The sequence below is a fragment of the Equus przewalskii genome, chromosome 6 (genome assembly GCF_037783145.1).
Source record: "Equus przewalskii isolate Varuska chromosome 6, EquPr2, whole genome shotgun sequence".
Classification (NCBI taxonomy): Eukaryota; Metazoa; Chordata; class Mammalia; order Perissodactyla; family Equidae; genus Equus; species Equus przewalskii.
In genome coordinates, this window is record NC_091836.1 from 79,221,214 (window position 1) to 79,240,513 (window position 19,300).

The following is a 19,300-nucleotide window of genomic DNA, read 5'->3' on the forward strand; positions in this document are numbered from 1 at the left end:
TTTGAAATAAGCCCCCTTCAGTGATACTGCAGACTTTTGCTGAATAACCTAAGCTTAGAAAATAAAAATGTTATATAGGATTATTAAAAAGGCCTCTGTTAAACTGATGATTTCCCTTGTCTCATATACTAGTTTTTGTCAGCTTGAAATAAAGATCTTAAGATTAACGTATTAACGTCAACTTTACAAGAATTACAAGTCAAACTGTCAACTCATTAGATTGCTGAATGACAACAGAGAATGGAGTACACTAATATTACACTGCCTGTGATGGTGAAAGGATTAAATATCAAAACCAAAGGACTTTTGATATGAGAACAATATGTTCAAGTGTCAAGGTGAGCTTAAATATTTTATTAACACTATGTGTTGATAATTAAAAAAAAGATTAGCTCATAAAGTTACAGGATATGATATTGGGAAAACAAAAAACAGACAAGAGAACCTTGTTTTTACAGATTAGTAAGTACAACAAGATAGGCAGGTTTCAGAGTCATTTCTTTCCTTTAGTTTATTTAGAAATAGTACACTAAAGAGATTTCACATTAATAACCTCTCGACTTCTGATCCCATATTTTTTGTGCATGTGGGTGATTTTTTTATTGTGGTAAAATACACCTAACATAAAATTTAACATTTTAATGATTTTTAAGTGTACAAATCAGTGACATTCAGCACATTCACCATATTGTGCAATCATCACAACTATCTGTTTTCCAGAACTTCTAATTCCTTAACTTGCTATAACCCACTGCTGAGGAAGGAGGAGGGAGAGGCAATCTAGTGTATGGTCATGTAAATCATAACCTTCCACGACTTTAGTGAATGCCAAACTAACCCTCCATACTCGACCAGAGATAACTTGGAGGCATTCTGAAAGCCTAGCATTTTGCTGCTTTAGGAAGTTATAGGCCGTATTTTTCTAATACTACAAACTGATAAGGAATCCTAACTGTAGACTAATCATTCACAAAGACTGGGAAAGCAGTTGCATTATTAGGGCCCTCTATTTCTAATTCCACTTTACTATCTGTTTTCCCCTGACTTGCTTCCAGATACAATGATTTTGTGTATTAGATAAGGGAGTAATGCTTAATGGCTTCAGGTGTCATTTCAGTAACTGGGAGACAAACAGCACACCCCTTCACTCCCTGTCCCCTATAGTGGCTGTCCTCTCCTTCCACAGGACACGAGCACCACAGACCATGCTCTGCTACACACAGGATCTAAGACCTTCCTGCTCTCAGGCATGGACCTGAGTGACAGCTGGATAGCCACTGGTGCTGGGGCAAACTGTTGAGCCCGAAGATCAACAGAAGCTACTTAGTACCAGTCTCACTGAGCAATGAAAGACACATCTATTTACCCTGCCACCTGGAGCCATCAGTCCTGGGCTCCACAGTAAGCCTCAAGAGGTAGACTGGGCTTCAGGAGTTGCTGTGGAAAGATTTTAATCAAAGAATAACACACTTACAAAAGCTCGAAACATAAGTGAAAGAACACAAAAAGAAATCTGTATCACTACCACCTAGGTCAAGAAATGGACCATTACCAGCATCCAATAAGATCCCTTTGTGTCTCCTCCCAATTACCCTCTCTCCCTCCTCCTCCAAGATTATCACTATCCTTGACTACCAACAACATGGATGAGTTTTGCCTGATTTTGAATTTTAGAAAAAAGGAACCAACAGGATTTATTCTTTCGTGTCTGGCTTCTTTTGCTCAACATTATGTCTGTGAGATTCATCCATGTTATTGTATACAGCTGCAGTTTGCTCATTTTCATTGCTGTATAGTATCTCACTACGTGATCACACTACTATTTATTTATCCATTCTTCTATTGTCAACTTTGAGTAGTTTCTAGTTCTTGACTATGTAAGAAGAATGTTGCCATGAATATCCTTGCAGATGTCTTTTGGGAGCACAAATGCATTTCCACTGGAAATTCTACTCCATCTAGGAGCAGAATATTTTTTTTTAAAGATTGGCACCTGAGCTAATATCTGTTGCCAATCTTCTTTCTTTCTTCTTCTTCTTCTCCCCAAAGCCCCCCAGTACATAGTTGTATATTCTAGTTGTAGGTCCTTCCGGTTGTGCTATGTGGCACACCACCTCAGCATGGCCTGATGAGCAGTGCCATGTCTGCACCCAGGATCCAAACTGGCGAAATCCTGGGTCGCTGAAGTGGAGCATGTGAACTTAACCACTCAGCCACGGGGCTGGCCCCAGGAGTAGAATTTTATTAGATCTAATTTCATTCAATATTAAACATCTAGGAGTAAATGCTTATTAGATGCTGGTAGACAGCTTTCCAAAGTTGTTTAACCAATTTACAGTCCCACCAGCAATAATCAAGAGTTCCATTTGCTCGACACTCTTACTAGCATTTTGTATTGTTGGTCCTCTAAATTCGAGCCATTTTTGCAGGTATAAAGTAGTCTCATTGGGGCTTTAATTTGCATTTATCTGAAGAATAACAGGCTGAGCATCTTTTCAACCTATTCTTTTCTTGGCTGCCACAATATCCTCTTTTATGAGGTGCCTGTTTAAGTCTCCTGCCACTTTTTATTGCCTTTTTACTTTCTTAATGTTATCTTCTTATGTACAGAAGTTCTTAATTCATCAATCTTTTACTTTATGCATTGTGCTTTTCCTGTCCTAAGAAATCTCTCCCTACTTCAAGGTCATGAAGATATTCTCCTATCTTCTAGAAGCTTTGTTTTAGCCTTTTACATGTAGATCTACAGGATCAATGGGGTGTAAAGTAGGGGTCAAAATTTTTTTTTTTCTCATATGGATAGCTAGCACTATTTGTTGAAAAAACATCTTTTATCCACTGCTCTTAAGTGCTATGTTTATTTTCAATTAAGTGTTCATATATGTTGAACTGTTTCTATATTCCGTATTTTGCTCCAAATGATCTGTTTGTCTATCCTTGCGCCAATCCCATAGTGTCTTAATTACTGTAGCTTTATAAAAAGTCTTAATATCCTGTAGTGTTATTCTATAACTATCCTGACTACTCTTAGTCTTTTGCATTTTTATATAACCCTTAGAATCATCTTTTCAATTTCTGTAAACATTTTGCTGGGATTTTGATTGGGACTACATTGAATCTATAGATCAATTTCTGGAAAAATTATAGTTTTAGAGCACTGACTATTCTAATCCAAGAACATGAAATATCTATTTATATCCTTAAATGATCCTCAATATGATTCTGACTGTTCCGTGTAGAGGTCTTATACATCTTTTATTAGATTATTCCTAAATATTTAAGGTTTTTTAGTGGTAACTCTAAATAGTATCAGTAGTACCAAAATAACATCACTTAAAATTTCACTTTTTAATTATTTGTTTTTGGTATATATATGACTAATTTTTGTATAATGACCTTGTACCAATGACCTTACTAAGTTCACTTGTTAATTTTAAAAGTTTATCTGTAGATTCCTTCAGATTTTCTATATATACATAATCAAGCAATCTGTGAATAATGATAGTTTTCTTTCTTTTCAATCTTTATACTTTTTATTATTTACTTTTCTAGTTTTTCTGCACTTCCTAGGGCTTCTAGTGCAACACTGAATACAAGTGGTGATAGTGGGCATTCTTGTCTTGTCTTGATCTCAGAGTAAAAGTTTTCAATATCTTAGCATTAATTAAGTTTTGCTGTAGGATTTTCTTAGACACTTACTAGATTAAGGAGCTTGCCTTGTATTTCTAACTTGCTAAGAGCTTTTTTTTTTAATCACTAAGGTATATTATGTTTTATAAAATGATTTTCCGTATATAATAAACATATTTTCCCTCTTAATTCTTTTAACGTGGTAAATTATACTGATTACCTTTCAATTGTCAAGCCAGTTCTGTATTCTTATAATAAACTCCACTTGGTCATAATTGTGTGTGAAATGAACCTTTGTCATTATGAATCATCCTTCTTTACTGCTGGTAAAATCTACTTTGATATTCATGTAGTGACAACAGCTTTTGTAAAGATAGTTTTGCATGGGGTATTTGTTCTGTTCTTTTACTTTCAACCTTTTTATATTCTTGTATATTAATATATCCCTTAAAAGCAGCATAAAGCTCTAAAAAAATTCTAACAATCTTTTTCTTTTAGCTGGAACATTTAGTCAACTTATAAGTAACGTAATTACTGATATATTTGAATTTAAATTTACCATGTTACTATTTGCTTTCTATTTGTTCCACCTGTTCCACATTCCCTTTTCTCTCCTTTCTAGCCTTCTTTCGGAGTATTTTTTATTATTCTATTTTCTTCCTTCCAATAGCTTGAGGGACATATATCATCACAAATGCTTTAGATAACAAGTGTTCTACTAAGTGGTCTATTAAAATTTTATTTTGTTTCTGACAGACTGAAATGGTAAGTGAGGCCTGTTTTCTCACTGGCAGGCATGATTTCGATAGCAAGCTTCCCAGACAGCAGGACATCACACCCCTGACACCACCACTTACACTCACCTACAAAGAGAAATGTGTTAGAAAGACAGAGTATTCAGGAAAACTACTGCGCACTCAACAGAATCACAGCCTTTCAGGACTTAATGCAAAATTTTTCTTTGACCCAAATCTCAAACTATATTCCCAACTTGTTTCTCAAGTTTCACATCGTTATTTGTAAATTTAAATTGTCATTTAAAATGAAATAACTGTAGTGCTTCCAGAACACCTATCTCTGGGGACCTTGCTCTTATTTTCTGGCATTTTCCTCTCTCTCTGGGCTACAGATGCAAATAGCCCATTCAAGACTCAAAGAGAAGAAAGGAAAGAAGGTCTCCCTTTGGAGCCCATAACAGTCTTACCTCCGGCAGAGTGAATACATCCTGTTGGAAGCAGTGATTCGAAAATACTCTGGTTTTGAGCGAGAAGAGCTGCCACTTATGGTTCCCAAACCTAAACGCTGATAGTCTCTGAAACAAGCTTTTTCCACTAACTGTTCCATTGTGGACTTCTCGGAGGCCTTCAGAGTGGTGCTTGTGGGGAGTTCGCTGTCATCTGAAACTGGGATGGCAGAAACAGGTTTGGGAGAAATGATAGAGCTCAGGAAAGGATTAAAAACTTTCTTTTGAAAGGATCCTTAAACCAAGAGAGATTTATATTAGGGCCACAGGGACACTGTGCATCACAAAGTAAATCATATAACCTCTACGAGGAGGAGTCATTATGCTCAAACACAAATTAAAATTGCAATGGATAGTCAGGAAATAAGACATCAGGAGCTCAATTAACTCAAAATGTCAGAGAAATTAACCCATATTTTTCTGTTTCAGTCAGGCTTGCTTATCAATGCCAAAGTGTAGTGACTTCTATTTAGGACTCTATAGAATAAACACTCAAACTTTGTCAGAGGCTAACCCATCAGTAAAATTAATATTTAATACAATCGCCACACAAATTCATCACCCAGGTTTCAGTTAACTTTTCAGAACATAAACTTTTATTAGAAATTTCTAGATTAAGCAGAAGTTCACTAGCGGGAAAAGACCTTTCTTAGAGAGGCATGAAGAAGTTATACTTTTTTGTGGAAATATTTTTGTCAGAGGATGTGGTATACATGGGAAACTCCCTCACAATTTTGCAATCACAGGTTACAGAATCCTTTAAGATTTTAGATGTGGAAGAATTTACACAATAATCAAGTATTTTAGAGAGGATTAGAAAAAACTCCCAATTTTCCTAATTGGTACTGCATGTTCCACCTAAAAAATTCCATGTTAAAAACTGTCCTAATTTATTTTTAAAGTGAGAGAAGTCAAATTAAGCTTTTGAAGTTTTTGGAAATGTGCCCCAAATTTTAACGTGAAAAGGAAGAATATGGCTCTCTTCCATTAACAGGGAAAAAAGAAAAACCTAACAGCTTATCTGTACAAATAAAAGACTTCGTATTTTAGTTTGTGAACTTCACAGTGCAAATACATTATCAGGTATCAGTTTTGTGTTGACCTTTTATTTTCAGAGGAGCAAAGAACATTACATAATTTGGTCTTTAGGTGGACTATCATAGAATAGTTTGGTTCTGTGAAATCACAAAAACTTCAGATTAGAAGAGTCCACAGTGAAGGGTAGCAGTAAATGTTTTATAGCTTTCCTTGTGTGAGGAGGCCAGGGTTCCAACAAACAGTCCTTTCAAGTAATGCAATGGTGGGTCTTTCATCGCCCCTAGAGGCAAGCTTGTAGTACACATAGTGAAATGAGACCTTCAGCCAGTGATCTCTCTAAAGATGAAGTTTCTTTCTTTAAAATACTGTTGTTGTTGTTATTATTAGTAGAAGAAGGAGTAGTTGTATAATCACTGGCAGTTGATTCTAACATCCTGAGAAGCAAAAAGGGTGCAATTCATGCTGTCTCCCATTAGATCAGATTCTTGCTAGTGTTACTTCCATACGCATACTTGATAGTGGGTTAAAGAATAAAAAACAATCAATAAGACATTTTGCTCCCGGTTTTCTGCCTCTATTTTCCCAACTGAGAGGTAGCTTAACTTCCCAGATTCTGTTCTTTTAAATATTTAGCAGACTTTTTTCTCTTATCTAAGAACCCCTTCATCTCAGGTCCCCCACTTTGATTAAGAGCACCCACAATGTTCTTATCCAAACCCAAAATCTTCAGCTTCAAATATGCAGTGTCCTTATTTCCTTCTTCCTATTCCATAACAATAAGATACAGGTGACTACTTCACATCTAAATTTCCTGTACAGTGGGTTTCTTTCTTTCTCTCTTTGATAAAACCCACATAACCATGGCCAATTAGCTCTATGGATTTAGTAAAGGGGGAGAAGTGGAATATCACAAAATCTTATCTGAACAATGGAATATTGGGAAAATAAAAATTTTTTTTATCCAGTTCTGAGAAGCTAGTAAGTGCCTCCAATCTTCTTATTAGACCTAGGTTTTCGTGAGTCAAAGTTTAAGCGCAACTCCGTCTTAGTTTTTTATTTTTATTCATAAAAGTAGAAAAAATAAAGTTGATTCACGAAGGAAAAAAAGAGTTGTCACATACCAGATACGTCATCTTCTTCATTCCATCCAGGACGATTCACTCTCTCTTCCACAATTGTCCCTGTCCTCCTCTTCAATAAATACTGCCGCCCAATTGTCATTTTCCCTGCCCTTTTGGCACCTTTCACAATTGTTTTTGAGAAGGTGCTACAAATCATAAAACCAAAGAGAATGCCAATTTATTATGAAGATATCACTTATATTTTTTGATACCTACATAGTTCAATTTGTTTCTTCTCCATTCCCACAAGCCACCATTATTGACCAGAACTTCATTAAGCCTCTCCTTTAGATCACTTTTTACATAATAGCAGACTAATTTCCTATAAAACACTGTTGTCATTAGGACACTGTTTTAGGCAAAAAGTGCAAGAACCTAGATGACATAAACTACTTACCACCCCAAATCTAAACTCCCTGGTTTGGCTTTTTGGTTGAGCACACCCCTAACCCACTCTGGGTATCCATGCCACTGCCTCCACCCGTCCCCACAAGCCATGCCTGTGGCAGTCCTCCTGCATGGAAAGCCAGACTGTCCCCTTCTCTACTGATTCCAACTCTCTTTCTACTAACTCATAGGCTTCTGTCTGAGATTGTATGACAATTAGAGTTGGCAACACCTTTACTTATTTCTTAAATGTCTTAAGTGTATGTGTGGTGTCCTGCCTTCTGATGCTATAAACCTTCTGAGAAATAGAAAAGAGTAATATAATTCCCCTTTTTGAGAGGAGAAAAAAAGAGGAAATCAGCAATTTGAGTATCCTTTTGAGAAACAGCTTTAATTAAAGGGAAGCTAGGTTGTAAATTACTTGGACCTAAAAATACTTTATTTAAACAGTTTACCTTTTCTTGCTGATAGAACATCCGGGTACAGAGTATTTACAATGCACAGAATTAAACAAAGGACCTATTTCCTGAATGATCATACTGAGACGGAGGTTTTAAGTAAGACTGTTTTTTATTGTGCTCTTCTCTACCATAAAGAAGAGACCTCTTTCTGTTTTCCTGGCATTTGGTGAAAGGTGATAAGAATTCTTTTATTGTCATACAGTTTTACCAGACCCTGTTTTAAGTCATCTGAAATGTAACTCTGAGGGTTATGAAACATGTTTTAGATAATTGTTAGAAATTTCAAAATATTGGTATTTCCTAAATTAAACCTATTGTAAATCACTTCAGGTGTAACAATATAAACTCAATGGGATTTCTGAAATTTTATTCCAGCTAGAGCTATATCCTTTGTTTTAAATACACAAAACAATTCTAAGATATTTTAAATTTTAAATTTGCTATATCTCTGTTGCAGCTGGATAGAATAAGCTTGATATAATAAACTTAATTATATATATTATACATGTAATTTTCCCCTAATAGTTTCTAAACATAAAACACCATACAAATCTTTGTTTGTTCCATAGAGGGCTAGGATAAAATATTATAGGTCCCTCTGTGACCCCACAGTGCTAAAATGAGAAGCTTGGCTCACTGTCATAAATACCTAGGAAGCTGTTCTTGTTTCAGCATACCATTCCTGGATATGTGTGTTCTCCTTTGCTTACCAGGTAACAGTGGCACAGGTGGCTAGCTATGCAATCGAGAAACGACACAACATCTGGAACCTCACCTCTTCTATAACCCCCAGCATACCTCACTTTCAGGCAAAGGATAAGCCTTTTCTCCAAAGTCTGTAGAGCAATTCCTAATCTGTAATTTATACTGGCAGATGCTCAAATTACATTAATTTCAGGTAATTAATGAGGAGTGACTTGAAATTTTAGCCCCTATATTTTATCACTAAATGAAGAGAATTTTAAAGCAATTCTAACTTTGTAATAACTAAAATTTAAAGTTTCAACATAAATTCCTAAAAATTTTCATCAGAAAATGAGGGTTCCTAAAGGAATATGACAACTAAATGCAATGCCTGATCCCAGATTGGATCCTGTACGAGGAAGGAAAAAAAGTAGCTATAAAGGATCATAAGCAAAATTTGAATATGAACTTTGGGTTAGATAAAAGTTTTATACCAATTAAATTTCCTGGTATTGATTATTGTACTGTGGTTATAAAAGATAATGTCTTTGTTCATAGGAAATATATTGACGTATTTCAGGATAAAGGAGTATCTATATAACTCAAATGGTTTAGAAAAATATACATATGTCAATTATACTTCAATAAAAAATACATATGAGAGAGAATGATAAGGAAATGGAACAAAACATAAACAATTGGTAAATCTGTGTAAAGGGTATATAGGAATTCTTTGTACTATCTCGTAACTTTTCTGTAAGTTTCACATTGTATCAAAACAAAAAGTTACAAAAAAAGAAAGAGAAAAAGTCTCCCATCTCTAGATCAAAGCAAAACTGTCTTCTAGGCCCGAATATTAATGAAAACTGAAAGGAGTGCTCAAAGACAGAAAGTGATCAACAAGGGAAAAGGGGAAAACAGAATTTCACATTCTAAAAATGCATCAAGAGCAATGGACATCATAGTCAAAGCCTCTTGTAGCTTTTAGTTTTTGAAACTTGCCACACACATCAGTGCCACTGTCCCATCAGTTTCTGAGCTTGGTCCAAGGGGCTTGACAGAATGGCAAGCAAAAAGAGCAGTCCCTTACACAGTGACCCAAAGGACAGGCGACTTCTCACAGCCAATTACGGAGGCCAGAAATGAAGAAATCCGACTTCTTACCGAAAGGAAGTGTTCTTTTCCTTCTGTTTGGGTAAAATTATTTGTGGGGTAGTTTGTCCAGCAGCAAAAGCAAAGGTGGTGAAAATGGACTGAGGATAACGGAACTTCATCAGCTGTTTCTTAAAGATCTCTACTACTTCTGGACTCACTTCTTCATCAAATGCTACTTTAATCAACTATAGACAAAGAGATTAAACACATCAGAAGCATTAAGGATTTCCAGATAACTTCCCCCTAAATTACTGAAATAGCAGAAAATAACAATACTAAATGTCAAGAGTTTGGAGATTGAAGGGATCTTGGATATTATGCAATATAACTTTTTAATTTAAAAAATAAAAAAGGCTCAAAAAGTTTTTCTTGCCATAGATGGTTAGGTGGCAAGGAAAATCATGTATCTTAAACTTGGGTTTCTTTAAGATTACCTTTTCTATGATGGGATAGAGAAATAAACTTACAGCGATTAAGTAGGAAACATGTCCTTCTCATTTCTCAACTGTTGGTTCTAGATAGGGAATTTGGCCTGATAAGGTCTCTTCCTATCCAGAGATACTATAAATCTAGGAAGAAAAAATCCAGTTTGACTAGACTCCTAAGCAGTATGACCAGGCAATACTCTAGTTCAGAGTCCTTTGGCAGTTGGAACAGTGAAGAAATCCCTAGGAGGTCACTGCTCTCAGGTGTTGGGGGAAGGCCTGGAGCCTAGAGATGAGCAGCCTCACATTTCACACAATCAGCACGCAGAGGTACTAAGGCATGGCTTCTTGACTGGAAGGACTGAAGCAAGAATTGGAGCCCCTGCAAATCCGAGGAGTCAGAAACAAGGCATGAAGAACAGGAAAACAAAATGTCACAGACTGGGAGTTGTACAAAAGGCAAAAACTAAGAAAAGATCACTCTTCCAGTGTCTGGTTTAAATAGTACTTCCATGAGTTCTGATATGTGCACAGCCCCCCGGAAAACGCTCTGCTTTATTAGGGGTGATTTAGTGAGAATCAACAGTACTTTAGCCCCAGCTATAATTCTGAGTTTTACTTCTTTCGCAGAAGAGCCACAGGGTATTTCCTTCTGAAACAAATGCCAAGAGAATTGCTTTCTGTCTATCTAAAGGCTTTATCAAACACAAACTGAGGAATGACGTGGCAGAGAGCAACAGTCAACTGTGTGCGTCTGAATTTCTAAGATCACTAAATATTGACAATCTGTTGGCACTCTGAGTTGGCCAAGGGGCTCAGGAAATGAGGGATTAAATCCAAGACTGTTCACGAGTTTACTCAGTTGAAGATTACCCTCTCAGACCCTCTGAGCCTCCTCATCCTCTAACTTCTGACTACGTGACCACAGAAAGTGCCTATGACGTCATTTGTAGAAAACTTCTGAATAGTGGAAGAATGGCTCCCTTTCTTCATACCTGAAAAGATGCTGATGTGATCTGCAGTCCTTCTTGCATGTTCTGCTGCAGCTGGTTCTGCATTGTGATCTTCTTCTCCTTGGTGATGGAGGCAATGGGAAAACTACGCACAACTGTCTGCTCACCAACTACAGGAAGACAGGACACAGACTCAGTAACAGTACTTTACAGCTCATTCCTAGAGTCTCTGCTGCTCATTTGATCAGCCTTTGCTGGAGAAATGTACCTGGAGGGTACAACACCCAGGAATGCAGTGAGAGAAAATGCCATGATTCTAGAATTGCGTTCATTAACTTTATTGCGTGGCAATTCAATCCTGAGACACAATCCTTTCCCAGAGTGAAGGATCTGTCACAACCCTCCTGCCTTTGTTCTATTTCCCAAACCTATGTGTGCCACACAAGATCACCTGGTTTAAGACACTCTTAGAGGAGGTTTTATACAGAAAAAATAAGTATCTTAAAACATTGAAAAGACACCTACGATATTTAACATAAGAATAAAGCAAAAGAGAAAAAGTCTTTAAGCTTGTTTCCGTATGTGGTAAAAGGTGCTATACTATGTATATGTGCCTTCGGAAGATATAGGCCTGGGCTTAGGCCCAAGGTTTTTAGGAGTTTAAATATTAAAGCAAGAAAGGGAAAAACATAAATAATTATTTATCAACTAGCTGAGGTTGCGAGGATGAGGCTCTAGGAAAGCAGCAGCATCCCTGAAGCCTCGCCTGGGGCTACAGCTCCCCGTGGAGAGGAGGGCCACATGCAGAACGCAACAACGGCTAATCGGCTCCTAGGTTTGAGGGGGCAAGGTTTTACATATTTCAGAAAGGGAGAAGATTTCTGCATGCTAGATGGCTAGAGAATGGTTCCTGGAAGAAGTGAGAGGAAGGTGAGCTTTGAAGAGAGTGTAGGTTTGGATTTGCAGAGGGGAAGAGGAAGGCATTTCAGGCAGTGGCACAAGGAACAGAACAGGGGCAGCAATGGGCAAGGCCCCTCTGCTAGTAAGCCAGAGGGGGTGAGATTTGAACTAGGTTTCTCTGACTTTAGAGCCCATACGTTTATCCACTTATCATCATCGGAATTCCTCATTCCCTGGACCTGTCAATTCCTAACCTGGAAAATTCTGATCATCTTCTTATGTTAAGCTCATACCCAGAGGCTAAACAAAATCGGGATGTACACAGGATTTAAGTTCTAGGATGTATTAAACAACCTATGCTTATATAACACATGTAAAGTTATTTCTATGTGTCATTAAAAGAGAAATTTTACATTGAAAAATCTTTTTTTTTTTTTTTTTGAGGAAGATTAGCCCTGAGCTAACTGCTGCCAATCCTCCTCTTTTTGCTGAGGAAGACTGGGCCATCCTCCATGCCCATCTTCCTCTACATTTTTTTTTTTAATATGTGGGACGCCTACCACAGCATGGTGTGCCAAGCGGTGCCATGTCCGCACCCGGGATCCGAACTGGCGAACCCTGGGCCACCGAGAAGCGGAACGTGAGCACTTAACCACTGTGCCACCAGGCGGCCCCCTACATTAAAAATCTTAAAAAGAGAAATAAAATACAAGAGAAATAAAAAGGTTTTCTTTGATAAAAATAATTTTCCTGGAATGTGAAATTATCCCAAAAATTGACAGGAAAAAACAAGAGAACAATACAACCTTTCACAGTAAGTACAGCTTTGATTTATTTAAAAGAAATAAATTTGAGCAATTTAAATGACCAAGTATTCACATATTTATATACCCAAAGTATATGTTTACAGCCACTGAGCTCACAAAAGTTATAGTACAAAAAAAATTATAAGTACTGGAATTTAGTTTCTTTTGCAAATATACTTGCTTTCAAATACAAATGTAATTTATGTATAGTAATATAACAAGAGAAGGATGAGAAATTTTGCTCTATTTCTTACTTTTTTCCAAAATGAGCACAACTATTCTTATAGATTCATTTTGTTTATTGAATTTTGTGAGCTTTTTGCTTATTAGATGGTAAGCAATCTTTTATGACCAAGATAATAAACCATCTTCATTCTATCCAAGCAAGGAATTATACAATTCTGAGATTTTAAAGATAATACATTTTATACATCTGAATCCCACTGTCTAACAAAATGCACAGCACATAGCACATACTCATCAAATGCTACTGGATGAATAATTTCAGATGAGGAAGGAATTTTAGTGACCATTTATCCCAATAGTTCTCACTCCTCAGTAGGCATCACCATCGTTTCTGGGGCCTAAAAATACACAGATGCCTAGGTCTCCCCACTCCTAGAATCTTATTCTGGATTCAAATTCAATCGTTTGAGGGTTAGGTCCAGAAACCAGTATTTTTTTTTTTTTTAAAGCTTCCCAGGTAATTCAAATATGCAGTCAAGGCTGAGAACAATGAATTATCACCAATCAAGCCCAATTTCCTAATTTTGTAAAAGAGGAAGTGGAATCTCAGAAAGGTTAGAGGACCTCCTTAAAATATCAAGATTTGTCAACAGCAACCTAAAGCTGAGCTTCTGGATTTGGAGTCCAACAATTTTACTCAAAATCTTGTAGGCTTTTCCTATCAACCAGAATAGTTTATATAGAGACTATAGTGATTAAAAAAAGATAATTCAGACTTGATAAGGCATGCTATTCCTTTCTAATATAGAAGATTATATAGCGTAGTGGAAAACAGAAGTTGAGAGAGTTTAGTGGATAGAAAAGAAGTTGTCTGCTAAGAGGGAAATGAGGTTAGTTGAAATAGGATGAGAGGGAAGTGGAGTTAGTTGGTTAGTGCTGTACAACCCTGTGATGCTTAACACATCCTTCCACAGAAGGGATCATGTATCTGGAAAACCTTAGCCTTACAGTTAACTGTAGGACTTGGAAAGGTGGGACAAGTCAGCAGGGGACATTGTTAGCAGCTAGACACTGCGAATATCCCTATGTCACAAGATGCCGCCTCATGAATTATGATCATTTCAGTGAATGAACCCATGATTTACTGTTTAGAAGATACCCTTGGTTCTGCTGGTAAGAATCTATGATCCAAATTATCATTAGCTTTGACAGATGAAAGAATTCTAAAAAATACCTATGTGGCAAAAGGCTTACTCTGAATCTGAAATGATCTGCAAATCACTGTACACACATGGAATCAAGACCTCATGCTGCACACAGATATCCACAATCCGATGGTGTAAGATGAAACATACCTAGCTGATCGTGGGGAGTCCCTCTGAACAGAATTCTGTATGTGGTGAGGAACAAGGCTCCTTCTGCCGGCAGCAGCTGAGGGCCTCCAAGAAGGCCTCCGGTGGCTTCTTCTCTTCCGTCAGGATCCAGGAGGACTCGAAGACCTTCACAAACAACTTCTTCTCCTGGCAGTAGAGCAGGTCTAAGAATCTTGGGCTAACAACAGAGAAAGTATTTTAAACACAGCTCTCGTGGGTTTCCAACACTTAGACCACGGTTAACTTTTCAGTCACAGACCTAAAAACTTGAGCCACATTTCCCAGGTAGCCAAATGAGAAAACAGATTTGGGAAGAGGCAGAAATAACATTTCTGCATCTGAATGTAAAAAGATTCTTTGTAGCATTGCTTATTAACAGTAAAATCACTGGAAATTACTAAAATGTTTGAAACATCTATTCAATGGAACATTTTGCAACCATTAAAAAAAAATGACATGGATCTATATATGTTAACATAGAAAGATATCCAGAATACATTGTTAAGTAAAAAAGAAAGTTGCAAACCAGTATGTTTATTATGATCCCCTTTTTGGAAAAAGAAAACAAACTGTAAGGATATGAATCAAACTGTTAAAGGTGGTGCTATCATGATTAAGCGTAGAGGTGGGGTGGGAGGACCATGGGGGATTTTCACTTTGTACAATACTTACTTCTTTAATGTTTCAATTTTATACAAAGAACACTGTTACTTTTGTAAACTGAAAAGGCAAGTACTTAAAAAAATGGATGCATCTTTAAAAAGACCTGCCTTTCTTGGCCTCTATTGAGGATTAATACAATAAATGGCCAAATAATGAACATTTACCTATCTTGGGAAATAAGGAACCATATGATAAACTCCTCTAAAGAGTTCAGTGTTAGGAAAAAAAAAAATCCATCTCTCCTGAAGATCTAATATGCTTATTTTTTACTAAGCGTAAAAACTACATAAATCAGGAGTATTCCTTCTGTTGGCTCTAGGAAGCTCAGAGCTAAATGTAAAGCCAACGTATAATGATCGCTGTGTCTCAGATTTCTGATAGAATTATCTTTCCTATCCATCTGGCTTCTGATTTCTCCTTTGAATTTACTTTTACTAGTTATATCGTATAGGTAAGAGGGTCCTGAACCTTAGTCCACAGACTGGTGCCAGACAAGCTGCAAAATAATCCCCTGGGAGGCTTGTTAAAGTACAGATCCCCAGGCCAGATTCCAACTGCTCTCCGATTGTGGGGGCTGGGGTGGGCTTCAGGACTCTCAATGTCTAACAGACTTTCCAGATGCTTGTGATAATGTGCTTGTAATATATACGGATTCAGGAACCTGCTGTTTTTATGGTAACTGCCTTTTTTGGGAAGTAGGCAGAGCATAAAATCTTGGCTTGGAAGTTACAATGTTCATAATTTATGCCCTGGATGCAAAAGTAGACTCAACAAGAGGTTATTGTTGCTCCTTTGTTCAATCCACTATTCTACTTCAGTGTCCTTTTTATTAGGATCTACATGATAAACTCCTCTGAAAGTTTAATGTATCATTAAAATTGGAGTTGGTCTCTGTACAAGGTTAGGAGAGGGTACTTCCTGGGGCACAACAGTCTATTGTTGCTGTTTTTAAGAAGCGATGTTATGCCCTGAAAGCATGTACTGTAATAAATACCTTCTGTATAGGCGGCAGTCTTCTACTCTCTCGATGCACTGCTTCCAGGCTCTCAATGTGCATAGCTACAATTCCTAGGGGAGTCAGAGTATTCAAAATGAAAGAGCAAAAACAAGAAGAATTAAAACAAATTCTGGATATTTTACAGTTAAAAACTATCAGAGTTTAGTGGTTCCTCAAAAAGTTAAACATAGGGGGCCAGTCCTGTAGTGTACTGGTTACATTCAGCGCCTTCTCCCTCAGCGGTCCAAGCTCCTGGGTTTGGATTCTGGGTCTGGACCTATGCCACTTGTCAGCCATGCTGTGGCAGCGACTCACATATAAAGTGGACGAAGACTGGCACAGATGTTAGCTCAGGGTTAATCTTCCTCAGCAAAAACAAAAAAACTAATTAACAGAATTACCATATGACCCAGCAATTCTACTCCTAGGTACATATCCAAAAGAATTGAAAATAAGGACTCAAACAGATACTTGTATGTGAACATTTATAGTAGTACTATTCACAATAGCCAGAAGGTAGAAACAACCCAAGTGTCCATCGACAGAAGAATGGATAAACAAAATGTGGTGTATCTATATAATGGAATAGTATTCAGCCATAAAAAGGAATGAAGTTTTGATACCTGCTAGAACATGGATGGATCTTGAAAACATTATGCTAAGCGAAATAAGCCAGATACAGAAGAATAAATATTACATGATTTCACTTATATGCAATATCTAGAATAGGCAAATTCATAGAGATAGAAAGTAGATTACAGGTTACCAGGGGCTAGAGGGTGGAGAATGAGGAGTTATTTTTAATGGGTACAGTGTCTGTTTGGGGTGCTGAAATGTTTTGATAACAGATAGTGGTTATGGCTTCACAACATTGTGAATGGAATTAATGCTACTGAATTTGATACTTAAAATGGCAAATTTTATGTTATATATATTTTACCACAATTTAAAAATATTAAAAAAACCCTAATCAGGACATACATGAATAGCATGGCTGAACTACTAGAAGACAAATCTTGCAGGTGTTATGCTGGAAAAAGCAGACCCATAAGAACAATTTTTACTCAACTATCTCCAATATTCTAGTTCTCTAATATCTGCAAAGTTATTACCTGGTATCATGCAATGAAGGCTTTTGATGTGATCCTGAGTAACTCCACTTTCTGTACAAACCTTGTCAATAAATCTGGTAATGAAACGCACAACAGAATTGGCAATGTCATTATTCTCCGAATCCTCAAAGCCACTTTCTGTGTCATAGCTCTCGGCTACACTTCCTGCAATACTAAGAAAGTCAAGGAAAGAAATCATGGTCAGTACTCAAATGTAACAAGTGACTACTACATCACAGTCAATTTCCTTAGCAATTTAAACTTGCTGGAAGAGACGCATACTCAAAGAGAAGGCGCACTTAACTCCATGGCTCCTTTATAAAGTGAGAGCACTGAAACACGATATTCTACTGCCCACATTTGGAAGCTACTGTCAGGCACTGTCCTTTGGACTCGTATTTGTTTTTGTAAGGAATACCTTCTGTCATTCTCCTAAAAGAACCTTAGGGACCACAGAAAATAAAGCAAAAAGGGACTTTTTCATTTATAATCTGATACTTGAACCTTCCCCAAAAAACCATGTCCTCCCAAGTTAATTACCACACAGAGCCAGACAAAGTAATACGGCTAGCTTTGGCCTTTGGCCACTGAGGGGCATGTTTCCTGGTAGGCAAAGTAAAAGAACTTTTTCCAGTAAATAGGATATTCTTCCAAATGGAAGAACCAAATTGTCCTATGAATGCTTCTCTTGCCAATGTTTCTCTCTCTCTGAGAGAGTCACAATCCTTTTGGTCACTCTGAAGCCATCATTCTTCTGTAGGTGATGAAGTCATGCAAGATAAGGGGATAAATGTGAAAGGGAGCGGATGTGCAAGCTCAATCCCGGCCCTTCTTGCTTATTCAGTTCACACTATTCAACACATATTCCTGTCTCCTGTGCCTTCCTTTAGACTGCTAATCACGGAGAAGACTCATTAGCCTGTTCTAACCTACTCAGTTCTCTTTTCTCCAAATCCAACCACATTAGCTGAATCAGTGTTGAGGTAAACCTAAGCAGTGAATATGGCCATCACATCATCCCAAGCGTTAAAGAACTGAGATGTGTTATCCACTCAATATGTAAATCAGGTTTTGGAAAAATGCCATGAGAGGAAAAATGCAAGGTAGGAGAAAGAGTGATGGACATGCTGCTTTAGATGGGAAGTCAGGAAGGCCTCTCTGGGTAGGTGACATTTGAGCAGAGAACTAAATGAAGTGAGGAAGTGATTCTTGTTACTATTATACGGAGAGTATTCCAGATAGCAGGAACAAGTACAAAGGGCCTGAAGCAGTATTATGCTTAGAGTGCTTGAGCATTAGCATTAGCAGGAGACCAGTTTGGCTGACATAAGAGTGATAGGAACCAAGGTCAGAGCAATAGCCAGGGGCCAGATCCTGTTAGACCTTGTAGTCCATGGGTTTTACTCTCAGTGGTATGGGAATTCACTGTAGGGCTGAGAGCAAGGCCTGGTCGAGGACACGATTATAGGCAAACGCCATGGTTAGTTGAGGAAAAGGAGGGCCAAAAACAAATAATCACTTTGGCAAGAAGAGTTCATTAGTAATTTTCCAGAGCACCTTCTGTATATCGCTATGGCAGAAAGTAACTAAAGGGCTGGATCAGCAGCGGGTGAGACACTTGAAAACTTAGGTTAAGAAAGAGAAGAGAGCATGCAAGGGAGTTAGAACAGTCAGATGAAGTGAAGGTCTTTTAATAGAGAAGAGCCGAGGAAGTCTAAAGGTGGGGAAAATGGATAATTTTTGAAATATGTACCTGTTTGTGACAATGCTGTTGCTCCCACTCTCCCAGTCGCCTGGCGCTGATGCTCTTAGGAGCTTGTTTTTACTCGTATCCAGTGGAACTAGCAGGTTGACCATGAGGTTTGCAAAGTGAATGGCCTGACTGAAGACAGTGCTTTCCTCACGTTGCACCAGCTCCTGCTGAGTTGATTTGCTCAGAGTAGGCCAAAGGCGAAGCTGCTCGGCTGCTAGGTCCATTGCTGTCTTCTCCTGATATTGGTCATCAGGAAGCTTATCCTAAAAAACAAAGCAATACAATCCAAATCTGTCACTTCACACGAGCTTCAAAAAACATGGAAGGTGTTTTAATAACTCATCTACTAAATACCTCTGTCAGCAAAAACAAAAACATATAAACAAAACATAACAACAATGACAAAGCAAAAC

At 37.6% G+C, this 19,300-nt stretch overlaps 1 protein-coding gene across 8 annotated transcripts in view; it reads right to left on the minus strand.

The window, feature by feature from the left end:
* SBF2 (SET binding factor 2) overlaps nt 1–19,300 on the minus strand; it is a 473,818-nt gene that overhangs the window by 49,121 nt on the left and 405,397 nt on the right. For all 8 annotated transcript variants that reach the window (XM_070626327.1, XM_070626330.1, XM_070626325.1 and 5 more), the window contains 8 exons: nt 18,888–19,150; nt 17,135–17,307; nt 16,020–16,093; nt 14,345–14,540; nt 11,140–11,267; nt 9,729–9,904; nt 7,033–7,178; nt 4,835–5,033 (listed from right to left, as the gene is read on the minus strand). In XM_070626327.1, the coding sequence (XP_070482428.1) occupies nt 4,835–5,033; nt 7,033–7,178; nt 9,729–9,904; nt 11,140–11,267; nt 14,345–14,540; nt 16,020–16,093; nt 17,135–17,307; nt 18,888–19,150 (1,355 nt within the window). The remainder of the gene's footprint in view (nt 1–4,834; nt 5,034–7,032; nt 7,179–9,728; nt 9,905–11,139; nt 11,268–14,344; nt 14,541–16,019; nt 16,094–17,134; nt 17,308–18,887; nt 19,151–19,300) is intronic.